The 25,678-nt window shown below is 44.4% G+C and overlaps 1 protein-coding gene across 1 annotated transcript in view; it reads right to left on the bottom strand.

Moving 5' to 3' along the window:
- Nucleotides 1-25,678, bottom strand: part of SCYL3 (SCY1 like pseudokinase 3) — a 93,527-nt gene that overhangs the window by 10,031 nt on the left and 57,818 nt on the right. Inside the window, exon 10 of the mRNA XM_082265120.1 lies at nt 17,699-17,866. Coding sequence (XP_082121246.1) covers nt 17,699-17,866 — 168 coding nt within the window. The remainder of the gene's footprint in view (nt 1-17,698; nt 17,867-25,678) is intronic.

Below are 25,678 nucleotides of genomic sequence, written 5' to 3'. Positions count from 1 at the left end.
AGATTTACTGTTTAAATCATCTAGCAATCATTTCCTATCAGGTCTGTACCACTTCTTAGGGCCACTGACAGGACTAATCCAAGACTTGTTCTGTGAAACAAAGACACTACTTTGATTAACAAAACGGATCTGGCTTAAAGACTCTGTTCAATAGATTAAGGTAAGGTTATTACCTGGGTTCAGAACCTGGACAGGTATATGCCCAAAGTGCACCAAACATATGCCTATATACCATATGCCTATATACCAAAAATGCTCTATATACCAGAAAACTCCTTATACACCTGCCCGCAAATGCAATAAAATTAAGCGGAAAGGAGCTTGTTAAAAATAATGCTTTTAACCATATCGTAGCGATCAGGTGTCCTACCTGACACCTGGAACCATAATCCACTCTCTATAGACCTGTCCGCAAATATGATAGAATTAAGCGGAAAGGAGCTAGGTAAAAGAATGTTTTTAACTATATCGTACAGATCAGGGGTCCTACCTGATGTCTGGAACCATAATCCACTTCAATACCATTGGGTGCCTTTTGGTACTGATGATAAAATTACTACTACTTCAGAGTAAGTCCATAGCAGTAGCAGAACACTCACCTTGACTTACTGCAACCAGTTTTGCTAAGAGAGTGATATGAGGGATACATATAGAATTGGAAACCTATTGAGTTTGGTATACGGGTCAGATAAGTTCTGATACTGCATCTTTAGGCCAGAATACCTCTATGAGCAAAGTTCCTAAAAGAGAAGAGGATATGTTATAACCTTCTTCTAGTGCCCTACAACCTTACCAGGTTTTAAAGCAGAGGGAATGCCTCTGGTATGCCCAAAAGTAAGGGAATGCGAATTCTGAAATCTGACGTTTCTGCAGCCAGAACTTCGGTCAATAAAAGTGATACATGTATAACTAATATCACAAATATAGAAGAAGATCACAGATTGTGCATTACTGATGCACAGCACCACTAAATATATGCAGACAAAAAGGACATAAACATAGACAACAATGTTGTGTATTTCTGAAGTGCAGCTAGATAGACCAACTCAGAAAAGACACAACAAACTTCAATGTTGTGTATTTCTAAAAGTGCAATAGGTTGGGCTATATAATATAAAATAGGAAGACACAAACAAACAGTCTTCACTGTTGAGCATGCAGATGCACAGCCAAATGTAAAGACACAAAAAATATTCATGTTGTGTTTTTCTGAAGTGTAGCAAGATCAGCAATAAAACCATTATAAAGACAGAAGGGACACGAAACCTCCCATGCTGTGCATTGCTGATGCCTGACAAAGTACCGTCATATAACAAAAAATTATCAAATTATTGATTGTCAACAAGGTACAGTCATAACGGAAAGACACTAACAACGTCAATGTTGTGTGTTTTTAATTAGCAACAAGGTATAGTCATATAGCGCAAATATGAACAGTAAACTGGTACAGACAAGTAACAGAAATGTTACTAACACTTTAAAGTTGTGCACTTTGATTAGTACCAGTGTAATCATAACAGAAATAACACTGGGAACCTTTGTGCATTTCTGACTTAGTAGCCCGGGTACAGCTATGTAACCAACAGAAATGTTACTAACAATGTAGTGCATTTCTAATGTACAAAAAAATAAAGGTATACTAGAAAGACACCCCCAACTTTCAATGTGGTGTATTTCTAGTAAGCAAAAGAGTCATATAGCCAAAATAAAACTTAAATATTGTGTATTTCTGATGCTCAACAAGGCACAGTCAACCCAGAAAAGACAGACAACTTTTAGTGTTGTGTATTTCTGATGAGCAGTAAAACAACCCGAAAAGACACAAATAAACTTCCACATTGTGTATTGCTGAGATGCAGCCAGACCAGGCAAAAAGTCAGAGTCATGGTGAATTCAACTAAAAAAATAGCCAGCTGAGGGCAAGCTTTATACAGGCATAGCTTGGACTCTAGATACTAATCCTTCATCCACCAGAGGATAACCAGGGTAGTTCATATTAATGGAAGTCTAAGGTGGGTGCATACACCGCAGTAGTAGTAGCCGTTACCCTACCATTGTAGGAGTAGGTGTAGTTAGCCCACACACAGATGGGAATCCAAGTCTCCCAAGCATCCAAGGTCTTAATGAGCACAGACCTGGATATCAATTAAGTCAGCCTCAGGAAGAGGTGAACACCATTTTTGCTTGGAGGCAATCAGACACCTGAAGGGCATAACAAGCAAACATTAAACACAGGTTAGTATATGTAGCTCTTTGTATAGAGGTTTTGCACCCAGAAAACCATCAGAGTTGCAGAAAACAATTCTAGTTCATCAAGGGGTGGGCAGTACCACCAGGGGTCCCAATTAACTTTTACACACCAACCGATCTAACCGCAGTGTAAGGAGGAAAAAATAGGTTGAAGCTTGTTAAGTTGTTACACATAGCATGTTAAACATAGCAAGCAACTCCATAAAGAAAAAGATCCCCAAGGGTACCCATTACGGTGTCTCCACCATGAGTGGAGAAAATTTAGGAGTCAGGCTTTAAAGAGCAAGAAGACCAAATGAACCATCTTGGAGATACGTGCCAGAATTATAGCCGCTGGCCTAATATATTCAGATTTGGTGTGCATTGCTGACCAGGGAAAAATCTGTGGTATTACTCATGGAATCTCCAGGTTCCTGCAGACCACCCTACATTCCATTTGATTAACCATTTAGGAATGTTTAACTTGTTCGGTGGCAGAAATAGCCAGTCTAACAGGTGTCACCCCTTCACTAGATTTACCCTTCTTAATGTACAAAAGGGTGGGGCCTTTAACAGCTGTGAACTGATTGTGTTTCCTGTAGGATGGAGCCTCTCCTCTCTCTCTAATGCGTTGCAGTCCTGGAAGGTGAGAGGAGAAATTGAAGTGCTTAGCATGCATTTGTAAAAAAAAAAAAAAAAAAAATACAAACGCTTCATTGCTCAAATATGTTCTTCTCACTTTACACACACACACACACACACACACACTAAAACAGACTGCATTGTCCACCTACATTTCATGTTACAGAAAAAAACGGATTTTTGTAAAATCTTACCGTAAAATCCTTTTCTCTTATCTCATTGACAGACGTAGTCCTCGGTGATTCAACACCTTCGGGTTATGCTGCCCTCCACAGGAGTAGGACTAGACAGGAAAGAAAATACTCTGGCCACACCCTAGGGGCAGTCCCCGAGGGTATATCCTCTCTCTCTCTGCTACAGCAAATCAGTTATGTCACAAAGCAGTGTTTAGAGAACTTAACCCAACCCAACTCAAAAACAGAGGGACGGGTACTACGTCTGTCAATGAGCTAAGAGAAAAGGATTTTACAAAAATCAGTTTTTCTCTGTCGCTCATTGACAGACGTAGTCCTCGGTGATTCAACACCTTCGGGACGTCCCAAAGCAGTACCACAAATGAGGGGTGGGAAAATGGAAATCAAATCCAATCTAGAAGGCCCAACCGGTGCCAACTAGAAGTTTACAATGCTCATCCTCAGTTATGAGACTCAACAGAAATTTTTCAACAGAAAAAAACCCTCGAGGTAGACCACCGGTCTCCTCAAATTGCGGCCTGCAAAACCTTGCGGCCAAATGAGGCATCCGCCGATGCCATCACATCAATCTTGTAAAATTTTGTAAAGGTATGTACCGACGACCAGGTGGCCGCCTTACATAACTGGACTACTGACGCCTGATGGCGGAAGGCCCAGGAAGTACTGAGCGCTCGAGTGGAGTGCGCCCTAACAGGGAACGGAGGATTCCGACCCTTAATAGAATAAGCCTGTACCACCGTCTGTCTGATCCATTTGGAGATAGTCGCGGCAGATGCAGGCAACCCCTTTCTGGGGCCATCCGGGATCACAAAAAGTGAATCCGTCTTACGGAACGATTCCGTCGCCTTCAGGTATACCCTGATTGCCCGAACCACATCCAAGGAATGCAACGCATGTTCCCGATGATGATTGGGCTGAGGACACAAGGAAGGTAGTACAATATTTTCATTCAGATGAAAATCTGAAACCACCTTTGGAAGAAAGGATGGCTTAGGATGAAGCACTACCTTATCCCTATGAATCACTAAGTATGGGGACTGGCATGATAATGCAGCCAGTTCTGACACCCTGCGTGCAGACGTGATAGCCACCAAGAAGGCTACCTTCTGGGATAAAGTAAGCAAGGGAATCTCCCTGATGTTTTCAAAGAGAGGTTTCTGTAGAACCGACAAAACCAAACTAAGATCCCACGGCGGTAAGGGCGCGTGGACTGGTGGAGCCAGGTTCCGCACCCCCTGGATGAAATTCCGCACCAAGGACTTAGTAGCTAAAGGCTTCTGAAAGAAGATTGCTAATGCTGAAACTTGACCCTTGATGGTGCTCAAGGCTAGTTTCTGCTCAACCCCTTTTTGCAGAAAGGCCAATATTCAGGTCACCGAATAGGTACGTGGAGGAATTCCCTAAAGATTCGCACCACGCGATATAAGTCTTCCATGTGCGATAATAGACCTTGCTGGAAGTCGCTTTCCTTGCTTTAATAAGGGTAGGAATAACTGAAGCTGACAACCCTCTGTCCTTCAGTACCTGGGTCTCAATGGCCAGGCCATTAAAACCAGCGACTGTAAAGCACGATGGAAGATTGGTCCTTGAGACCGCAGACACTCCCTGAGACGAAGTTCCCAAGGAACGTCCGCAACTCGCATGTCCAAGTCGGGTAGATCGGCTTGACGAGGCCAGCCTAGAATTTCTAGGACCACTGGCGCTGACTGGATCTGAACCAGGCGGCCCTAGAGCTATCTGGCCCCGACCATCCGACAAAGTCTGATCGTTCTCCGTTCCCACACATTTATCAGACACCTGATTCCTATCAGGAACGGTGATCTCTCCTGGTTGAATCTCAGGGACCGAAGTCACCCGGCTAGAGGCTTCTTGGTCTGTCTGTTCAACCGAATCCGATTCTTGTGGGGAACTGAGACTAATCTTTGGAAAAGGTAAAGAAAAAGATCTGTTCAGGGAATGTTAACTACCGCTCCCTGTAGTACTTAAATGTTGGAAGGGAAGAATCGCACCAGTAGCAGTGGTCGATGCTCGATCTAATGCCCTGAATACTGGTGAAAACGTCCCCCCACCCTCAAGCCGGGTGGGGGCGCACCTTCAGGCTGTGTAATCCTTTGCTTCAGGTTTGGCTGAGTCGGTCTTTTGTTTGTCCGACCAGCCCTTCTTGAACCCTCCTGGAGGAGCCTTGCCCTTCCCGCTTGCAGCAGTCGGGCGCACAAACCCTTTATGGGCGGTAAAGATCGGTCCCCGCTTGTTACGAGGTCCTTTAGCTTTAGCAGCCTGTGGCAAGAAAGTGCTCTTGCCCCCAGTGGCATCCTTAATGATCTCATCTAGGGTGGCCCCAAATAGGCGATTCCCCTGAAAGGGGAGATTCGTCAAGGTCTTTTTGGAACCTAGGTCTGCTGACCAGCATTTTAACCACAGCACACGTCTGAGGATTACCGCTGACATAGATGCATGCCCTAATAGGGGGGTAGCATCCAAGGCTGCGTCACAGACGAACTGTAGCCCTTGTATGATCAATTCCATCAATTCAGATGTTCCCTGGGGGATATCTTTCCCCTTCAGGTCCTGGCGCACCAATCTCGCCCATTCCGTTAGTGTCTGGGAAACTAGACCAATGACAATTACTGGTCTAAAGGCTGACCCTATCAGGGAAAAGATAGTGCGGGACTCCGCTTCTACCTTCCGATCCACCGGGTCCTTAAAGGACGAAGTGTCCTCCACTGGAATAACCGTGGCTTTATTCAGTCTGGAAATAGGTGGATCCACCACTGGTTTAATGAGGGATTCCTCAAACGGATAGCGTCGAGCAATAAGCTTGGAAATAGTAAAGGTACGTTTAGAATGCTCCCATTCTTCTTTAATTTTATTACCAAAACACTTGGGTACAGGAAAAACCTTCACCGTTTTGGTGGGTTTGTTAGTACCAAAGGGAATCTCTGTTTCAGTTGCCTCTGCCGGTAAAACCTCAAGTCTTAAGGTTTCCCGAACCGCCACAACTAATGCGTCCACCAATGCTTCTTCCCGAATTATGGCGGAAGCATGAACGTCCTCCTCACTGTCTGAAGGAACTTTACCTGAGACAACAGCCCTTGCAGAGGGACCTGCAGCTGCAATGACCATCTCAGAATCTGAGTCTGAAGTGTCAGATGATATAGGGGTAGGCGGGGGTCGCTTTCTTGACCCCCGTTCCTGACAGGCCGTCTCCACCCGAGCCACCAAAGACTCCAAAACTGCTGTAAATGCATCTATACTCTGTGCACCGGCGGGTCCCGCAGCCCCCTCGAGGGAAACAGGTGGGGTTACCTGTGTGGCAGGGTCCATGATAATTCCAGTTACTACCCGGAAAACAATCAATCCAAAAAAAAATAAACTTTTTTTTTTTTTTTTTCAGACCCCCAGCGCCACAAAGCCCCTCAATGTTACCTGCTTAGGGACCCCTATCGAGCGAGAGAGAGAGAGAGAGAGAGAGAGAGAGAGAGAGAGAGAGAGAGAGAGAGATAGACCCCTAGGCTCACCACTTGATGCTCAGAGTTTACTGCAACTTGTCTCAGCACTGTCTAGAACAGACAGGAAGTCTCTTGGCTGGCTGCCCGGGAAGAAAGGAGGCGGCTCCGCCCCTCTGTACGCCTTCCGGTGCCTCCCCTAGCTCCACGAGGTGTTTGAGTCACCTCAAACATGGCCGCCCCCATGCTGGAGACACGAGGCTACGCCAAAATGGCGGCCTCGTGCGATCTACCAAACAATGGCGGCGACCTTTTACAAGATAGCGGCGTGACTGCAGAGTATCTCGGCATCAATAAACCTCTCTCTAAATGGTGATCCGCGTGGCCGGCGGTACCGGACCCTGGCGGACCGCGTGGCCATCGGGAGGCATGCTTTTACTGGAGGAATGACCTGGAAAGCAGTATACATGTCCTGTGGCTTCTGACAGGTAAAATACCATATCTATCACAGTAAGATTCTAGTACTGCCACTGATTACAATCATTTAAACATACTTGCAATTAGATTGTCAGCTCCCAAACCAAGCCTCCTGGCTTTTTGTACACAAAAATCACACTCACTAGGAGAATCTGTGCCATGTTATAGAATAGAGGGAAGACCCATCCTTACCATACAGAGAGGGGCCCGCGTTCACCACAAGACCCGTCAGGGGAAAGGGGGGGAACATACTACTCACCATACCGGAACCAGGCGGGCGCCAACTCCTGACAGTACCCCTCTCCACCGGGGTGGGAGGGCTGTCGAGCAATACGGACGCCGTGACTCATGGTCTTAGGCGTTTCAGCGAGACGTTTAACTCGCAGGGTCAGTCCCCGTCCAGTGTAACTATGTCGCGGCCGACCCAGCGCGGAGCTATGGCCTGCACGCACTCGCAGGCTGAACTGGGGTGACCACTGGATCTCAACATCCAGCCCGTCGCCCAGTTCAGCTTTCTTGCTTGAAGATCTCACAGGAACACTGGAGAAAAAAGCTGTCTAAAAAAAAAATCTTTCGAAGAAAAAAATCCTGCCAGGACCGAAGATCCCAGCAAGGTATCTAGGTCCTTACTCCTGACTAGACAGAAAAAAAACTGATTTGCTGTAGCAGAGAGAGGATATACCCTCGGGGACTGCCCCTAGGGTGTGGCCAGAGTATTTTCTTTCCTGTCTAGTCCTACTCCTGTGGAGGGCAGCATAACCCGAAGGTGTTGAATCACCGAGGACTACGTCTGTCAATGAGCGACAGAGAAATTCATATTAGTTGCTCATAACAAAGTGCTTTACCAGACAATAGTATTTTACCACAGTGGATGGGTGGCGCCTCTGTATACAGTACATAAAACCCATAAAACACCCATAGAAGAAAATTTCACTTCCAGGTATATTAGGAAAAATAAAGCAATACGGACTACAAGCCTGAACTACACATCAAAACAAATGTAATCATTAAACTGGTTCGAAAGGCTTTAATAATTTATTCTGGCCATTGAAATGAATAACCTACTAATCAGGCACAGTGTGAATGTTTATCAGTGTAGTTAGAATGTAACTCCACTTTTGTTGAGAAAATAACTTTGCCCTCTGGGTGATGTACATTGCAGGGGTTTATAACAAAATTTTCCTACCTTTTGTTCTTAGGGAATAAAGTTTGTGTCCATGTGCAGTGTGAATCTGTATGCGAATGACTTTATAACTCAATCAGCTGCTACACCTGCAGGGCTGTAATGGGGAAAATTTGCAGGGTCTGCATCCCTTTGGAGTTCATTCACACTTGTGTGACTTAAAATCTTGTTATTTCCATTGCAACTTTACATTGTGATTTTGATCCCCTACACTCCGGCTTCCACCCACATTCCACTAAACCTGCCCTACTAAAACTCACCAATAACCTACTAACTGCAAAAATGGCTAGTACTCCATACTCATGGACCCTTCTGTTGCCTTCGACACTGTTGAGTAGTGGGTGGTAAACTAACTCCACTCCCTTGGCCTCTATGACTCTGCCCTTTCCTGGTTCTTCTCATACCCTTCTCAGCGCACTTTTAGTGTCACATACAACACCATCTCCTCCACTCCTCTTCCTCTTTCTGTTCAGGTACCCCAAGGCTCCGTCCCTCTATTCTTCCTTTATACCTCTTCCCTGGGCCAGTTGATAACCTCCCATGGCTTTCAATACCACCTCTATGCTGAGGACACCCAGATCTTTTTCTTGACTCCTTAACTCATCCCCTCACATATCACAAACTTACTGAGGGAATATATGGCTGTCACACTACTTCCTCAAAATGTAATCTTTCTAAAATGGAGCTTTTAATATTTCCTCCTCCCCAATCCCCTCTAAATGACTACCATTAAGATTAACAGCACAACCATTGGTCCTTTCACACACGCCAGGATGCTAGGTAATCCAAGACACTGACCCCTCCTTCAATCACTGGATAAATCTTGTCGCGTTAACCTCCGCAACATTAACGAAAGTCACCCCTTCCTGACTAAGATCACCACAAAACAACTCATTTACTCCTTAGTTATTCCCTGCCTTGACTACTGCAACTCCCTCCTCACTGGCCTACCTTTCCGCAGGCTATCCCCCCTTCAGTCTATTATGAATGCTGCTGCTAGACTAATACACCTTAGTAAATAATTTGTGACTTCTGCTCCTCTCTGCCAATCTCTTCACTACCATGCTTCGCCATTGTATAAAATTCAAAATACTAACCACAACATACAAGGCCATCCACATCATCGCTCCCAGCTACATCACCAACCTCATCTGCATACATCACTCAAAATCGTCCTGTCCACTCCTCCCAAGACCTTCTGCTCTCTAGCTCCCTTGTTACCTCCTCTAATGGGCCATACACACTATAAGATTTTCTGAAGACTTTTTCCTTTAGATTTACCAAAACCATATAATATGGAGGTCAAACCTAAACACTTTCAATTTGTATGCAATCTGGCAGGCCCTTGCACTACATAGAAAAGGTAAATCTGAAGGAAAAAAAGTCTTCAGAAAATCTTATAGTGTGTATGGCCCTTAATGCTAGCCTCCTCCAGGACTTCTCCAGAGCATCTCTGATCCTCTGGAAGTCCTGCCCCAGGAAGTCTGGTCAGCCTCTACCCTGATCCTTGAAAAACGCCCTATTTCAGAGAAGCCTATCTCACCTCAACCTAAGAACTGTACTTGAGCCACCTCCATCAGATCACTCCACCCCCCCCCCCCAGCTATAACCTTTTATACCACCTCCCCCTCCCTTTAGATTGTAAGCTCCATGATCAGGGCCTTCCTATTCCTTCTGTATTGTAAACGTACAGTCTCCCTTTTAAATTATAAAGAGCTGCGTAAAACCATTGGCGCTATATGAATCCTGTATAATAATAATTCTTACAGCCAACCTTGGTAATTACAAATTTTCCACATTGCACAGCTAGACACAAGTAGTTTCCCTTTAGACGTTTACTGATTGTACCCGTTGAACTTTCAGACATCGTGTCATTGAGCATTTTAACTATAAAAATGGATTTTTGTAAAATCTTACCGTAAAATCCTTTTCTCTTAAGCTCATTGACAGACGTAGTCCTCGTTGATTAATAACAACTCGGGTTATGCTGCCCTCTACAGGAGTAGGACTAGACAGGAAAGAAAACGTTCTGGCCACACCCTAGGGGCAGTCCCAGAGGGTATATCCTCTCACTTCCTGCTACAGCAAATCAGTTATGTCACAAAGCAGTGTTTAGAGAATTTAACCCAACCCAACTCAAAACAGAGGGGCGGGTACTACGTCTGTCAATGAGCTTAAGAGAAAAGGATTTTACGGTAAGATTTTACAAAAATCCATTTTTCTCTGTCGCTCATTGACAGACGTAGTCCTCGTTGATTAATAACTCGGGACGTCCCAAAGCAGTACCACAAATGAGGGGTGGGATGACAGAAATCAAAATCCAGAAGGCCCAACCGGAGCCAACCAGAAGCATCAAGGACTCATCGAGCAAAAAGATGAGACCTAAGTGAAACACCCAACAAACCCTTGAGGTAGACCAACAGTCTCCTCAGATTGTGGCCTGCAGAACCTTGTGGCCAAAAGAGGCATCTGACGATGCCATCACATCAACTTTATAAAATGTTGTAAAGGTATGAACCGACAATCAAGTCATCGCCTCGAAAACCTGGATCGCTGACGCCTGATGGCGGAAGACCCAGGAGACACTAGGCGCCCGAGTAGAGTGCGCCTTAACAGGGAACAGAGGATTCCGACCCTTAATAGAATAAGCCTGTACCACCGTCTGACTGATCCATCTAGATATGGTCGCGGCAGACACAGGCAACCCCCTTCAAGGGCTATCCGTGATCACAAAAAGTGAGTCCGTCTTACGAAAACAAGTTCGTAGTAGTCAAGTGTATCCTTCTGAACCCCATCCAAGGAGTGTAATGCAAACTCCCAAGGATGGCTAGTCTTCGGACACGGGGAAGGTAACACTATTTTTATTCAGATGAAAACTCTGAAAACCACTTTAGGAAGGAAGGATGGATTCGGAAGAAGAACCACCTTATCCCTATGAACCACCAGAAATGGGGAACGACAAGATAATGCGGCCAGTGCAGAAGTAATGGCCACCAAGAAGGCCACCTTCTGGGATAATGTAAGCAAGGGAATCTCCCTAATATCTTCAAAGAGAAGTTTCTGAAGAACTGACAACACTAAATTAAGATCCTAGGCGGTAAGGGTGCACGCACTGGCGGAGCCAGATGTCGCACCCCTTGGATGAAATTCCGCATCAAGGAATGATTAGCCAAAGGTTTCTGAAAGAAGATTGCCAACGCTGAAACCTGACCCTTGATAGTGCTCAAGGACAATTTCTGCTCAACCCCTTGTTGCAGAAAGACCAAGATTCGGATCACCGAATAGGTATGTGGGGGAAATCCAAGAGATTCACACCACGCAAATATAAGACTTCCATGTGCTGGAAGTCGCTTTCCTTGCTTTAACTAGAGGTAGGAATAACTGAAGCTGACACTCCCTTGTCCTTCAGTACCTGGGTCTCAATGGCCAGGCCATTAAGCCAGCGATTGTAAAGCAAGATGGAAGATCGGTCCCTGAGACCGCAAATCCTCCCTGAGAGGAAGTCTCCAAGAAGCGTCCGCGACTAGCCTCACCAAGTCGGCGTACCAGGCTCGACGAGGTCAGTCCGGAATTTCCAGAATAACTGGAATTCCCTCCACCTCTATCCTGCGAAGAAGTTCCTGCAGTAACTTGAGAGGATGGAAGGCATGCCGTAGCTGATACTGCCCCCATGGGGCGATCAGCGTTTCTGCTGCGTCCGCTAGAAGATCGCGGGTCGCTCGCCCAACCGGATCCGATTGTCCAGGAAATCGGAATTCTGATTCCATAAGAAAAGAATCTCTTTCAGGAGAATTCGGGTATGAGACTGGGTATACGGTACTGCCTCTAAGAAGGCCACCATCCGTCCGAGCCAATTGACGGACAGCAACATCCGAATCGTTGACTGAACCTTCTGGAGTTTCTCCGCAAGGAGAAAACCTCTTGCCCAGGATGTATCCAACCTTAGGCCCAGATAGTTCAGTCTCCTGGTGGGAACCAGGGATGTGGGAAAGCGAAGAAAAACGCTGATGTCCTGCGATGATGGGGATATAAAGATAGGCATCCTAAATGTCTATGGACGCCAGGAATACCCCTGATGCAGGGAGGCCACCACTGTTCGGATGGACTCTATTTTTCCCCAAGTCCAGAAATTGGACGCACCTTGCCCTCTTTCCTGGGCATTGTGAACAGGTTCGAATAGAACCCCTGAAACCGTTCAATGTTAGAAGGGAAGAATCGCACCGGTGGAAGTGATCGAAACTCGATCCTGTATCCTGACCGTATGACCTCGCGAACCCCTTAGTCTGGGGTTCCGGCAAGCCATGGATCCGGAAACCGGTGAAGACGTCCCCCCACTCCAGAGATGGGTAGGGGTGCATCAGGCTGTATTTTTCAGGCTTGGCTGAGCCAGACTTTTTGTTTAGGCGACCAGCACCCTTTGAAACCCCTCTAAAGGGGCTTTGGAGCGTTTCGCCTCATCGCCCGCCCTTGCGGAACAAACAACTCCTTATGAGCAGAAAGGGAAGGTCCTCGTTGGCTACGAGGTCCTCTTTAACCTAACAGTCTGTGGCAAGACAGCAGGTGGTACCGTCTATCCTTTAAAGAGGGATTCCTCAAACGGATAGCGCCTAGCCATGCGTTAGGAAATAAATTTGGGTAAAGGAAAATCCTTCGCCCTTTTGGTAGGCTAACAAGTACCAAAAAGGAATTTCAGTCTCCGCTACCTCTGCCGGTATAACCTCAAGACCAAAGGTTTCCCGAACGGACACAACTAGTGCATCCACCACTCTTGTGCTATGGCGGAGGCAGAAACGTTCTCCTCACTGCTGAGGAGACATTACCTGAGACAACAGCCCCATAAGAGGGACCTGCAGCTGCATTGACCAGCTCCGAATCCGTATCTGAAGTATCAGATAAAAAATAGGGGTAGGTGGGGGTCGCTTCTTGACCCCCGTCCCTGACAGGCCACCTCCACCCGGGATACCAAAGACTCCAAAACTGCTGATAATGCATTAAAAACAAGTGGGGTACTGGAGGGTCCTGCGGCCACCTTGAGGGGATCAGGTGGGGATACCTATGTGGCAGGGTCAATGATTGTACAAGACACTTGCCAGCGACAAAAAATGACAAAGTAAAAAACTTTTTTTTTTTTTTTTTGTGTCCCCCAGTCGCAACAGCGCCCCTCAGTGTTACCTGCCTTTTTGGACCCCACGGAGAGCGAGAGAGACCCCAAGGCTCATCCCTGATGCACAGAAATTATCAGCTTGCTCAGTGCTGTCCTGTTACAGACAGGAAGTCTTTGGCCCTATTTCCTGGGTAAAGGAGGCGGCTCCGCCCCTTAACCCGCCTACCGGCGCCTCCCCCTGGCTCCACGAGGTGTTTGGTCACCTCAAACATGGCCGCCCCCATGTTGGAGACACGAGGCTACGCCAATATGGCGGCCTCGTGTGTTCTGCAAGAAAATGGCCGAGGCCTGTTAGGATAGCGGCGGCTTAGCAGCGGCCTGCGGGATGCTGTATTCGGCCTAGCGGCCTGTGGGAGTGCATCGGCCCCCCAAACTTCACCCTGGATGGTGATCAGCCTGGCCGGCGGTACCGGACTCTGGTGAGCCGCATGCGGTCCGTGCCTGCCCTTGCTGGAGGAATGCGATCTGGACTGCAGTTATACATGCATAGACATCGCCCTGTGAACACCTCTGACAGGTAGGATACCTTATGCTACCACAGTAATATTCTAGTACTGCCACTGACTTCAGTCATCTTTACAGTTTTGAAATGACATTAGATTGTCAGCTCCCAAACCAAGCCTCCTGGTTACTTGTTCACAAAAATCACACTCAAATAGGGGGATCTGTGACATGTTATATGATAGAGGGGAGACCCATCCTTACCATTTCAGAGAGGGGCCCGCGTTCACCACAAACCCGTCAGGGGGAAAAGGGGGAACATACTACTCACCATACCGGAACCAGGCGGGCGCCAACTCCTGACAGTACCCCTCTCCACCAGGGTGGGAGGGCTGTCGACCAATACGGACGCCGTGACTCATGGTCATTGGCGTTTCAGCGAGACGTTTAACTCGCAGGGTCAGTCCCCGTCCAGTGGGACTATGTCGCGGCCGACCCAGCGCGGAGCTATGGCCTGCACGCGCTCGTAGGCTGAACTGGGGTGACCACTGGATCTCAACATCCAGCCCGTCGCCCAGTTCCAGCTTTCTTGCTTGAAGATCTCACAGGAACACTGGAGAAAACAAGCTGTCTAAAAATCTTCTAAGAAAAAAATCCTGCCAGGACCGAAGATCCCAGCAAGGTATCTAGGTCCTTACTCCTAACTAGACAGAAAAAAACTGATTTGCTGTAGCAGGAAGTGAGAGGATATACCCTCTGGGACTGCCCCTAGGGTGTGGCCAGAACGTTTTCTTTCCTGTCTAGTCCTACTCCTGTAGAGGGCAGCATAACCCGAGTTGTTATTAATCAACGAGGACTACGTCTGTCAATGAGCGACGTTTACTGATTTTACCAGTTGGACTTTCAGACATCGTGTCATTGAGCATTTTAACTATAAAATATTATTAGGACCTCAAGCTGCTAGGCATGGTCACCAAGACCAGCCATAGAAAGTTCGAACCTACTGAACCGGCCAACAGCGTGTGGGCAGGCTGATCGGTCAACTTGGGCACAACAAGCCTGCAGGATTCACTTGCGAATATTGCTAGCAATAATCACGGTCTTCTCCCGGAGAATAAACCTCCCCCCCCCCCCCCACTGGGAGCAGACAATTGCTCGGCAGGAGGGATTCTCTCTGTCAGCACTGTGTGTATTAATGGTGGGGGGGGGGTTCATGGAATTTCTCTTTCTTGCAACTTGTGATTTCAGGAAAGAAATGCAGCCTACGGCCTGCCCACGCGATCCGAAAATCGGATGAAAAAAATAAGTAAAAAATCCTATCATCTATTTCTCTGGTGTTCATTGACGGACACAGCTCCTGATATTCATAACCATTGGGTTATACTGCCCCCTACAGGAGTAGGACACAAGGCAGAAAAGAATTCTGGCTACACCCATGGGCAGTCCCAGGGGGTATACTCCCTCTCTCTGCTATAGACACTCAGTTTAGTTAAAAGCAGTGTCAGGAGAATTATAACTACACAGGGGGGGGGGGGTGCTGTGTCTGTCAATGAACATCAGAGAAATGGATTTTAAGTAAAAAAAAAAAAAAAAATTCCCATTTTCTCTTTCGTTCATTGATGGACACAGCGCCTGATATTCATAACCATTAGCATGTGCCAAAGCAGTGTTAAACATGAGGAGTGGGAACAAAAAAAAAATAAATTCCCAAGGCTAAATATTAGCCAACCAGACAACAGGAGCTCAACCAAACAACTGGAGCCCATCTGTAAAAAAACAACACACCCTCAAAGAGGATCAGGTCCTCAAACAGCAGCTTGCAAAACCTTACAACCAAAAGAAGCATACACAGATGCCAACACATCCACTTTCTAAAACGTTGTAAAAAAGTGTGACCAGGTGGCCGCCTTGCAAACTTGCGTCACTGATGCTTAATGACGGAAAGCCCAGGAGGCACTAAGCGCCCTAGTAGAGTGTGCCTTGAAAGGGAAAGGAGGAACCTGACCCCTGATTGAATAGGCCTGAACCACCGTCTGTCTGATCCATCTGGAAACGGTTGCAGAGGAAGCGGACAACCCTTTGGAGGTCCATCTGTGAGCACAAAGAGTAGGACTTCCTGAAATCCTCCATAGCTGCCAGGTAGACCTTAATTGCCTGGACCACATGCAAGGCAATTTCCTTCAGATGTTTAGGCTTGGGACACAGGGAAGGCAACACAATGTCTTCATTCATATGAAAATTAGAGACTACCTTTGGAAGGAACGACTGACGGGGGGGGGGGGGAGAATCACCAGGTAAGGTGAATGACAGGATAACGCCGCCAGTTCCGACACCCTGCGCACAGAGGTGATAGCCACTAAAAAGGCCACCATCTTCAGGGTCTCACGCACAGATACAAATCAGTGCATCCACCAGCGCCTTTTCATGCGCGGTTGCAGACGTGGAGGAATCATCCTCACTATCAGAGGATTCCAGGTGCGTGGTTGCAGAACCAGCAGGGTGACCCACGTCTGCCGAATCAGATTCGCTTTTTGCTAGCCACTCGTCCACAAGCCACCTCCACCCAGGACACAAGAGACTCGAGAGAGACTCCAGACAGAGACAGAGACAGAGGAGACAGAGACAGAGAGAGAGAGAGAGAGAGAGAGAGAGAGAGAGAGACAGAGACAGAGACAGAGACAGAGAGAGAGAGAGAGAGAGGAGAGAGAGAGAGAGAACCCCCAGGGACTGCCCATGGGTGTAGCCAGAATTCTTTTCTGCCTAGTGTCCTACACCTGTAGGGGGCAGTATAACCCAATGGTTATGAATATCAGGAGCTGTGTCCGTCAATAAATAAAAGAGAAATACTGCTTTTAACGTGGTCGTATGATAATGGGATCGTTAGTACATAACTTTCAAGAGCCAATCACGACAGTTCATCCGATTGGACAAGCACAAAAATCTTACTCAAACTATACCAGATGCTACGAATTTTGTTTAAATCAGTACAATTGTCATCCGAAAATACAATACAAATACCTTAAGTGCCGGTTCACATTTGTGCGATGCGGGAACGCTGCGAATATGCAGCGTGTTCCCGCATCGCATCCGCACCTCATGCAATTTACACTGCCATATGCAATACATAGGGGGTGTCAATTAAAAGTTGACACCCCCAGTTGCGATCGCATAAAAAAAGAAAAAAAAAAATCTAGATTTAACAGTTTAGGCCAATTTTCTGCTACATTTTTGTTAAAAAAAAAAAAAAAAAAAAAAAAATCGCAATAAGCGTATTTTGATTGGTTTGCGCAAAAGGTTATTGCGTTTACCAACTACGGGAAAGATTTATGTCATTTTTATTGTTTTTTTTTTTTTTTTTTACTAGTAATGGCGGCCAACTGACATTTTAGACACTTTTGGGGGTACCAGTGACATTACTACAGTAATCCGTGCTATAAATATGCACTGTTACTGTAAAAATTACACTGGCAGGGAAGGGGTTAACTTTACGTGATTCTAACTGTCAGGGGGCGTGGCTAGTGAAGTAACCACAGAGACATGTGATCCTATATAGCAGGATCGCATAGCCTCTGTAATCACTTCAGAGAGAATGACAGATGGCTGTGTTTACATCAGCAGTCTGTCTTTCGCCCTCTGCTGCGGGAGATCGCGAGTGGCTGGTGGCCATCGGAGCCGCCGGTCACACGCGCTGGCTCCCCCCTACAGTCTCCTGAGCGAGCGACGTAGGGCTACGTTGCTTTTCCCAGCAGCTGCAGAGTGCCGCAGTAAATGTACGGTGGGCGGGGTTAACGTGGTTACGTTGCTTTTGAATTAAATGACATTATATATATATATATATATATATATATAATTATACTTCACATTAATCAAAGTCTATAAAACAAGATAAAACAAGCACAAATCATAGAATTTATGCACTTACTTTGTATAGAAATATCCTGCAAAATCTCTTTCACCGATTCTTTCCTGTTCAAATCTTTGTCAATTAGGGAATTATGGTTTACCGCAAAATTGCTTTTTGCTAGTACGGATGACAGACTGTTTGATGTTGCCTGGTGCACACGGTTATTTGTGCCATGCACAGGCGAACCTGTGGGAAATACATTTTTGATCACAAAAAAAAGGAGAAAAACATTTTTTACACTGGAAGGGTTGCTTGTGAACATGATTGTAAATATTTAAAGAATACACTAAGAAATCTCACTCTAGTAAGGCATGAAAAAAAGGACAGTGTTGAATTTTATCTAATAAATGCCCAAAAAGTAGTGGGACCCCAACTTTTGCTTCCTCTGTGAATAAAAACCATTGGTATACAGCATTTGATTACATAAATACAAATAGACAAAGAGCTTACACATTTTGCATTATGCAATACCCACAATTTTGTTAGATGTTAAAGGAGTTGTAAAGGCAGAATAATTTTTTATCTTAATACATTCTATGCTTTAAGATAAAAAGCCTTCTGTGTGTAGCAGCCGCCTGAGCACCCTCTAATACTTATCCTCTCTATCCAGCAATGTCCATGAGTCCCTTGGCCGTCCAGGTCTCACCCTCCTGATTGGCTGAGATACAGCAGCGTTGCCATTGGCTCAAACTGCTATCAAAGTCAGTTAACCAATCAGGAGAGAGGGGCAGGGCCGAACTGCAGCTCCGTGTCTGAATGGATACATTGTGCTGCAGCTTGGCTTGGGTGCCCCCATAGCAAGCTGCTTGCTGTGGAGGCACTCAATAAGAGCGAGGGGCCAGGAGCAGCAAAGAGGGACCCGAGAAGGGGCTGATCCAGGCCACTTTGTGCAAAACCGCTTCAGGAGGAGGGAAGTATAAAATGTTATTTAAAAGAAACACGAGACTTTACAAATCACTTTAACAATGGAGGTGTAATTATGTAGAAACCTCAGCTATGCACCAATCTTGTTTTACACACACCTGCTAATGTACTGAACTTCACATGCTGCGTGGATTACGTTTAGAAGAAACTAGTATTATCACCTGCAATATGTCCTACTTGGTTAGTTTTAGTGCTGGAATACAGAACAAACAAAAATGGACGTGGCAGTCGTTCAGAATAAAAAAGGATTGGTTGTTACTGGCTTATTCATCCAATTTGATTCTCGCTTTCTTCTGTACATTATTCTAAAATGTTCCCCTAAGTCCTGAGTGAAATGCAAAAAAATCTGATATGGTTTCAATAGATCAGCAGGTATAAAAGTTTCTACAACTTGGATTCAGCACTGCTTTATAGTTACATAGTTAGTGAGTTTGAAAAAAGACATCAGTCCATCCAGTTCAACCTATGATGTGTGTGTGTGTTTGCTGTTAACCGTACATTGTATACCCCTGTATGTTGTGGTCTTTAAGGTGCCCATCTAATCATTTTTTGAAACTATCAATGCTCCCTGCTGATACGACTGCTTGCGGAAGAGAATTCCACATCCTTACTGCTCTTACAGTGAAGAACCCCCTGCGTATTTTAGGGTTAAACCGCCTTTCCTCTAGTTTTAGTGAGTGGCCACGTGTCTTATTGTATTCCCTTTCAATGAATAGGTTTTTCCATATGCTAGGGTTGCCAGTACAGTATTTGTACATTGATATCATATCCCCCCTTAATTGTCTCTTCTCCACAGAGAATGTTCAATGCTTGTAGTCTTTCCTCATAGCCGATGTCCTCCCACTCCCCTAATTATTTTTGTTGCCCTTCTCTGGACTTTCTCCAGTTTCAGCACATCCTTCCCGAGGACCGGTGCCCAGAACTGGACAGCATACTCCAGATGTGGCCGGACCAGAGTCTTGTAGAATGGGAGAATAATCTCTTTATTTCTGGAGTGAATTCCTTTTTTTATACATCCCAGTATTCTGTTGGCTTTGCTTGTAGCGGCTTGGCATTGCATGCCACTGCCAAGCCCGTTGTCTACCAGTACCCCCAGGTCCTTTTCCATCCTAGACTCACCCAGAGGTTCCCCCCTAACGAGTAGCTTGCTTTCTGGTTTCTGGCACCCAAGTGCATTACTTTACATTTTTCAACATTAAACCTCATCTGCCATGTAGTTGCCCACCCCATTATTTTGTTCAGGTCCGCTTGTAAGGTTTCCACATCCTGCCCAGAAGATATTGGCATGCTTAGTTTAGTATCATCTGCAAATACTGAGATTTTACTCAATATCCCCTCCTCTAGATCATTTATGAATAAATTAAACAGGATTGGTCCCAGGACAGAACCCTGGGGGACCCCACTTTCCACACCCACCCAATCTGAGTACTCCCCATTAATCACCACCCTTTGCAACCTCCCCTGGAGCCAGTTCTCTATCCAGGTACTCACCTTATGGTCCATACCTACCTTCCTTAATTTGAACAGTAAGGGTTTGCAAAGGCCTTTTCAAAGTCCAGATACACCACATCCACAGGCTTACCTTTATCTAGGTGGCAGCTCACTTCATCATAGAAGGTTAATAGATTGGTTTGGCAAGAACAATTTTTCATTGTTTTCTGATCCCTTAACATCCCCTCAAAAATCTTGCAGAATACTGATGTTAGGCTGACCGGCCTATAGTTACCCTGGATATCTATCTCAGCCCCTTTTTAAATATTGGTACCACGTTGGTATTTTTCCAATCAGCTGGCACCATACCCGTCTGTAAACTATCCTTAAAGATCAAGAATAATGGTCTGGCAATCACCTGGCTGAGCTCCTTAAGAACCCTCGGGTGCAAGCCATCCGGTCCCGGTGATTTATTTATGTTAAGTTTCTCTAGTTTAGTTCTAAGTCTATCTTCGGTTAGCCATGGCGGTATTTCCTGAGGTGTGTTGTTTAGTTTGGCCTTAGAAGCTGGGTTAGTGTAGCCCCCCCAATTCTTTTGTGAAGACTGAAGAGAAGAAATTATTTAACACTACCGCCTTTTCCCTGTCCTCTGTGGCCAAAACTCCCTTATCGTCTTTTATGGGGCCCATGTGTTCTGGCCTCGCTGTCTTACTGTTTATATACTTAAATAATTTTTTGGGGTTCTTTTTACTCTCTTACGCTATATGTCTCTCGTGTTCTATTTTAGCCACCCTGATTTCGTCTTTACATTTCTTATTACACTCTTTGTAATGCTTGAATGCTGCCAATGACCCCTCAGTCTTGTATTTTTTGAAGGCCTTTCCTTTAGCATTAATATGCATTTTTATGTTGGAGTTTAGCCACCTAGGGTTTAGTTTTGCTGTTTTAAATGTATTTCCCTTTGGAATGCACTGGTCAATCCCTTTGTTAAGTTGAAGCACTCCCATTTTTCCTCAGTGTTCTTTGTTCCCAGGGTTCTATCCCATTTGATATTTTCTAGCAGAGAGCGCAGTTTTGGGAAATTGGCTCTTTTGAAATTCAGTGTTCTTATATTGCCCTTGTGTTTCCTATTACTATAATTAATACTGAAACGAATTGACCTATGGTCACTGTTTCCCAAGTTCCCCCGTATTTCTATATCCGTGAGCAGGTCTGTATTGTTGGTAATCAGTAGGTGAAGTACCGCATTGTTTGTCGGTGCATTCACCATCTGACTCATGAAATTGTCCTGCAAAACATTTAGGAACTGCCGAGCCTTGGCTGAATGCGCGGTTCCTTCTGCCCAGTCTATATCTGGATAATTAAAGTCCCCCATTATAAATGACATTTCCCATCCTTGCTGCCAATCCTATCTGTAAAAGGAGGTCCGCCTCCCCCTCCTCCCTCTGGTTGGGGGGCCTATAGCATACGCCCAATATTACAGAAAAATGAAATTTTTTTACATTTTTTTTTTTTTTTTTTTTTAGGATCCGGTTTCCTTAAAGCATGTTATACAGCACAGTGCTTGTGCTGTGTAATTTGGTTCCTTCTATAACCAAAAATACCTGGCTGGTCCTGTCTGGCTATGTCCTCCCCCCTGTAAACTGACCACGGTATACCATGGCTGCTGAGCCCTGACACCTTGGTCAGTTTACTTGCCTCTGTTATCTGCAGCTCTCCTGTGCTCTCTCCCCCGCTCGCTCCCTGCCTGTCTGCTCCTGTGTCAGTGCCTGCCTCCTCCCCTCTTGCTGCTGAAGTTTCATACCATCCTGTCTGTTTAATATTTCTATTTGCCCCCTGTGTCTGTTTTTTTTTTTTTTTTTAAAATAAGCCGTTTACCAGTTTTCAGAGCGCCAATCGCTGGTCACATGACCCGCCGTCTCTCTCCTCCCGACGTCAGCAGAGAAACCTTGGCCCCGCCCGCTGCAGCTGTCAAGACAGGGAGAGCAGAGTGCTGGCAGGTCACGTGAGCGATGATCGGCGCTCTGAAAACTGGTAAAGAGTGGCTTATTAATAAAACAGACACAGGAGCACACAAGATTACTAGACAGACAGGGTGGTATATGGCTTTAACAACCACTTTAATTTTAAAAACAGCTGGTGGGCAAGAAAAGATGCAGATAATGGCTGAATTTATACGCCTGATTGATAACAGGCATGTGAATTTCCCAGACATACAGACTACCATATTCTGGTAGTTTAACAGAAATGAATTCTAGCCTGTACTCTGGTTTGTTCCTGAGAGCTCAAACATGGATTTCTTAGGCCTAGTAGCTATAAGAATACCAGCCCATGCAGAGTTTGCTCAAATTTCATTTAAAAGCTTTTTATCTGAAAGTTTATACATCATAGAAACTTGTGTAATATTTCATGAAATGAATCAGAGGATGCCCAACCTTTTAATGGAAAAGAAAACCACTGTCTGTATACAGTACTTGGCAACCTGTGTAAACTAATTTAGATGGTTTCATCTCTTAATAGGCAAAAGAAAGGGGGAAGATTTTTCCCTCTAATGTTGGCTATGTGCTAGTAGAATTTATTTCTAAATATTTGGTTTTAACAATGTTTGTAATAATTAGTCGGGAGAAAAATCGACATTTATTTTCAACCACAGTGACAAGAAAATTCAAGCAGCAGAATGCAAATTTTCTCTCAAATAAATGTAACAGCGTATGTGGTTTTTGTTCAGAAAAGTCCATTCATTACAAAATCAAAATTTAAAAAAAAAAAAATGTTGATGTTCAAAACGACATTAGTTAAGTCATCGACTGTACTGAGAATCTTTGTATAAATGTTTGTTCACAAATCTATAAAGGTGCTTGGCCATCTTAACCACTTGCCGACTGCCGCACGACTATTTACGTCGGCAGTCAGCCCCTCACAGGCAGAGCGACGTAGGGCTACTTCGCTAGCCTGTGAGGGTCTAGGGAGCGTCACGGACCCCCCCGCACATGTGAACGGCGGACCCGATGTCCACCGGTCACTCGCGATCGTCGGGTGGAGAGGGAGAAAGGCAGGCGGCTGATGTAAACAAGCCGCCCGTCATTCTCCCCTGTGTAGGAATGGTGATCATACGGTTCTACTATGTAGGACCGTTGATCACTGTTCATACAACTCAAGCCACAGCCAATCACAGTTAGAATCACGCCTCTAGGGACACACAACCCCTCCCTCTCAAAAAAAGTTAACCCCTTCACTACCAGTGTCATTTTACAGTAACCGTGCATATGTATAGCACTGATTACTGCAGCAATGTCACTGGTAACCCCAAAAGTGTCAAAAATGTCAGTCAAGGGTCCGATCTGTCCGCCGCAATGTCGCAAAAAAAAAAAAAAAAAAAGACAAAAATCTTTCCCTTAGTTAGTAAACGCAATAACTTTTGCGCAAACCAATCAAAATACGCTTTTTGCGATTTGTTTTACCAAACATATGGAGCAGAAAACAAATTGGCCTAAAATGTTAAAAAAATTTAGATTTTTACATTTTTTGGGGGGAATTTCATATAAAAAAAATTTTAAAAATATTGTTATTTTTGCAAAATTGACGCACAGGTGATCAAATACCACCAAAAGAAAGCTCCGTTTGTGGGGGAAAAAAAAAAAAAAAAAAAAAAAAGGACGTCAAATTCGTTTGGGTACAGCGTCGCACGACCTTGCAAATGTCCGTTAAAGTCACGCAGTGCCGAATTGCAAAATAGGCCCTGGTCAGGAAGGGGGTAAAATCTTCCGGGGCTTAAGTGGTTGTCATTTATTAGTCAATTAGTAAATCGGATACCTCTTGCTAATTCACAGTACAGTCTGTAAAAAAAATAATATTTTTTTTTGCTAGAAGGCTGCAATTTGCTGACTGCAAGTGTTAAAGTATATGTGAACCCTTACCTTGTAAATCAACCCAGTTTAAAATAAAAGTGCAGGACAAAACATTTGTGTATATATAAAAAAAAATAAAAATTGTAAAAATACCTATTTTTTTTTTTAATTGTTCTATGTTCTAATCACGACCTCCAAGCCCTGAAAAGTTGGGCTGCTGAGAACAGAGAGGTGGTGGTGGAGACAGCAGAGAAGCCAGCCAGCAGGGGGCAAAGAGTAAGCGGGGGGCCTTGTCCGCAAATGCTTTGGCCTTTGAAGGACAAGCAGGTTGTGCTCCCAAAAAAACAAAATCTGTCCACACTGGGAAGAATGTGCTCTCATGTCTAGCATGGTCAGTTCAAAACAGAAATGCAGAGGGACTGGCTGGAACACCAAGTATTTCACACAAAGGAAGAAATACAAAGAAAACCGGATACTTTTTAAACACAGGTACATGGTACCACAGATGCATATCAGTAATATGAACATATTCTATAAATATTGATAATTCATATTTAGAGGATTTGAAAATGTTCTTTAGTAGTGAACTTATGAAAAAAAAAAAAAAAAAAAATTATTACACACACACACACACACACACACACACACAGAATATGGCACTAACTCTAGCCAAAATGTATTTAGTTTTGGATAGGCAATCACAATTTTTTTTTCTCGTCTCTTTGGGTAGAGTTCCTCTCATATCCTGTCCCAGAGACAAAACAGGAAGTTTATCCAAAGTAACAGGAAAATCGTCCCTTAGCCCCTAAACCTGATATTTCCAACACCCTTACTTGAACAAACAAGCCAGGTTTTGACACAATTTAAAACTATTTGTACTGTGTATATACTCTGACCAACATTTCAACAAGGCCATCAATAAAGAGAAAATAACTTTTTTTGCAATGAAATCTCTGCACCATTCCCAACAAGGGCTTACACACATGCACTAATTATTGTCCCATTTCAACACCAGTAAAAAGCAAACCCTAGGCAGTCAATGACACAAATGTAAAGTATACAAAAAAAGTAATTTATGCAGCAATAAAGCGGACCATACACATTCAGATCTGATTATACAATATATATTTTAGACTTACCAACATTTTTAGTAGTACAAGGGCCTGCCTGACTGAATGCAAATTGTATGTAGATTGTTTAGGTAGGTCCTTCTGTTACTTACACATACATACACTTTTTTTCCATTTAAAAAGAGGTTGTACAATCAATCAATTATAGAGTGTATGGCTAGCTTCACAGATATTACTAGATTTAGGTAAAGTGTAAAATAAATACAAATCTTTCTCTAGCAATTATAATCAGTAAAAATCACTCTCCCATTATTACTAATAAAGTGGTTTTATAAGAAAAGTACAATATTTAATTCAAAAAATGTCTTTATTCATATGTAAAAAGACTTAATCACCACTATGTAGTCACTGAAAAATGCCTATGCATGAACCCTACATCACACTATCAGAATAAATAAATGCACACATTGTTGAAAATGTCCAACAGCATTTAAAAAAATAAAAAAAACAAAAAAAAAAAACAAACAAAAAAAAAAAAAAAAAAAAGAAAAATTTTGATCCAGGGTGGTTTTGTTCACCTGTTTAGCCCACGTGTATAAATGGTGAATGTTCCAGCGGTGTAATACAACCAGGACCAAAAAAAAAAAAAGGAAATGCAAAGTAAGTCATATCAAATCAAAACATCACTAATTTCAAAGCAAAAGGTCATGAACTAAAAAAGGACA

Source organism: Pelophylax lessonae, assembly GCF_965119305.1.
Source record: "Pelophylax lessonae genome assembly, chromosome: 8".
NCBI classification, from domain to species: domain Eukaryota; kingdom Metazoa; phylum Chordata; class Amphibia; order Anura; family Ranidae; genus Pelophylax; species Pelophylax lessonae.
The sequence above is the reverse complement of the archived record's forward strand: the minus strand, read 5'-3'. Positions and strand labels throughout refer to the sequence as shown.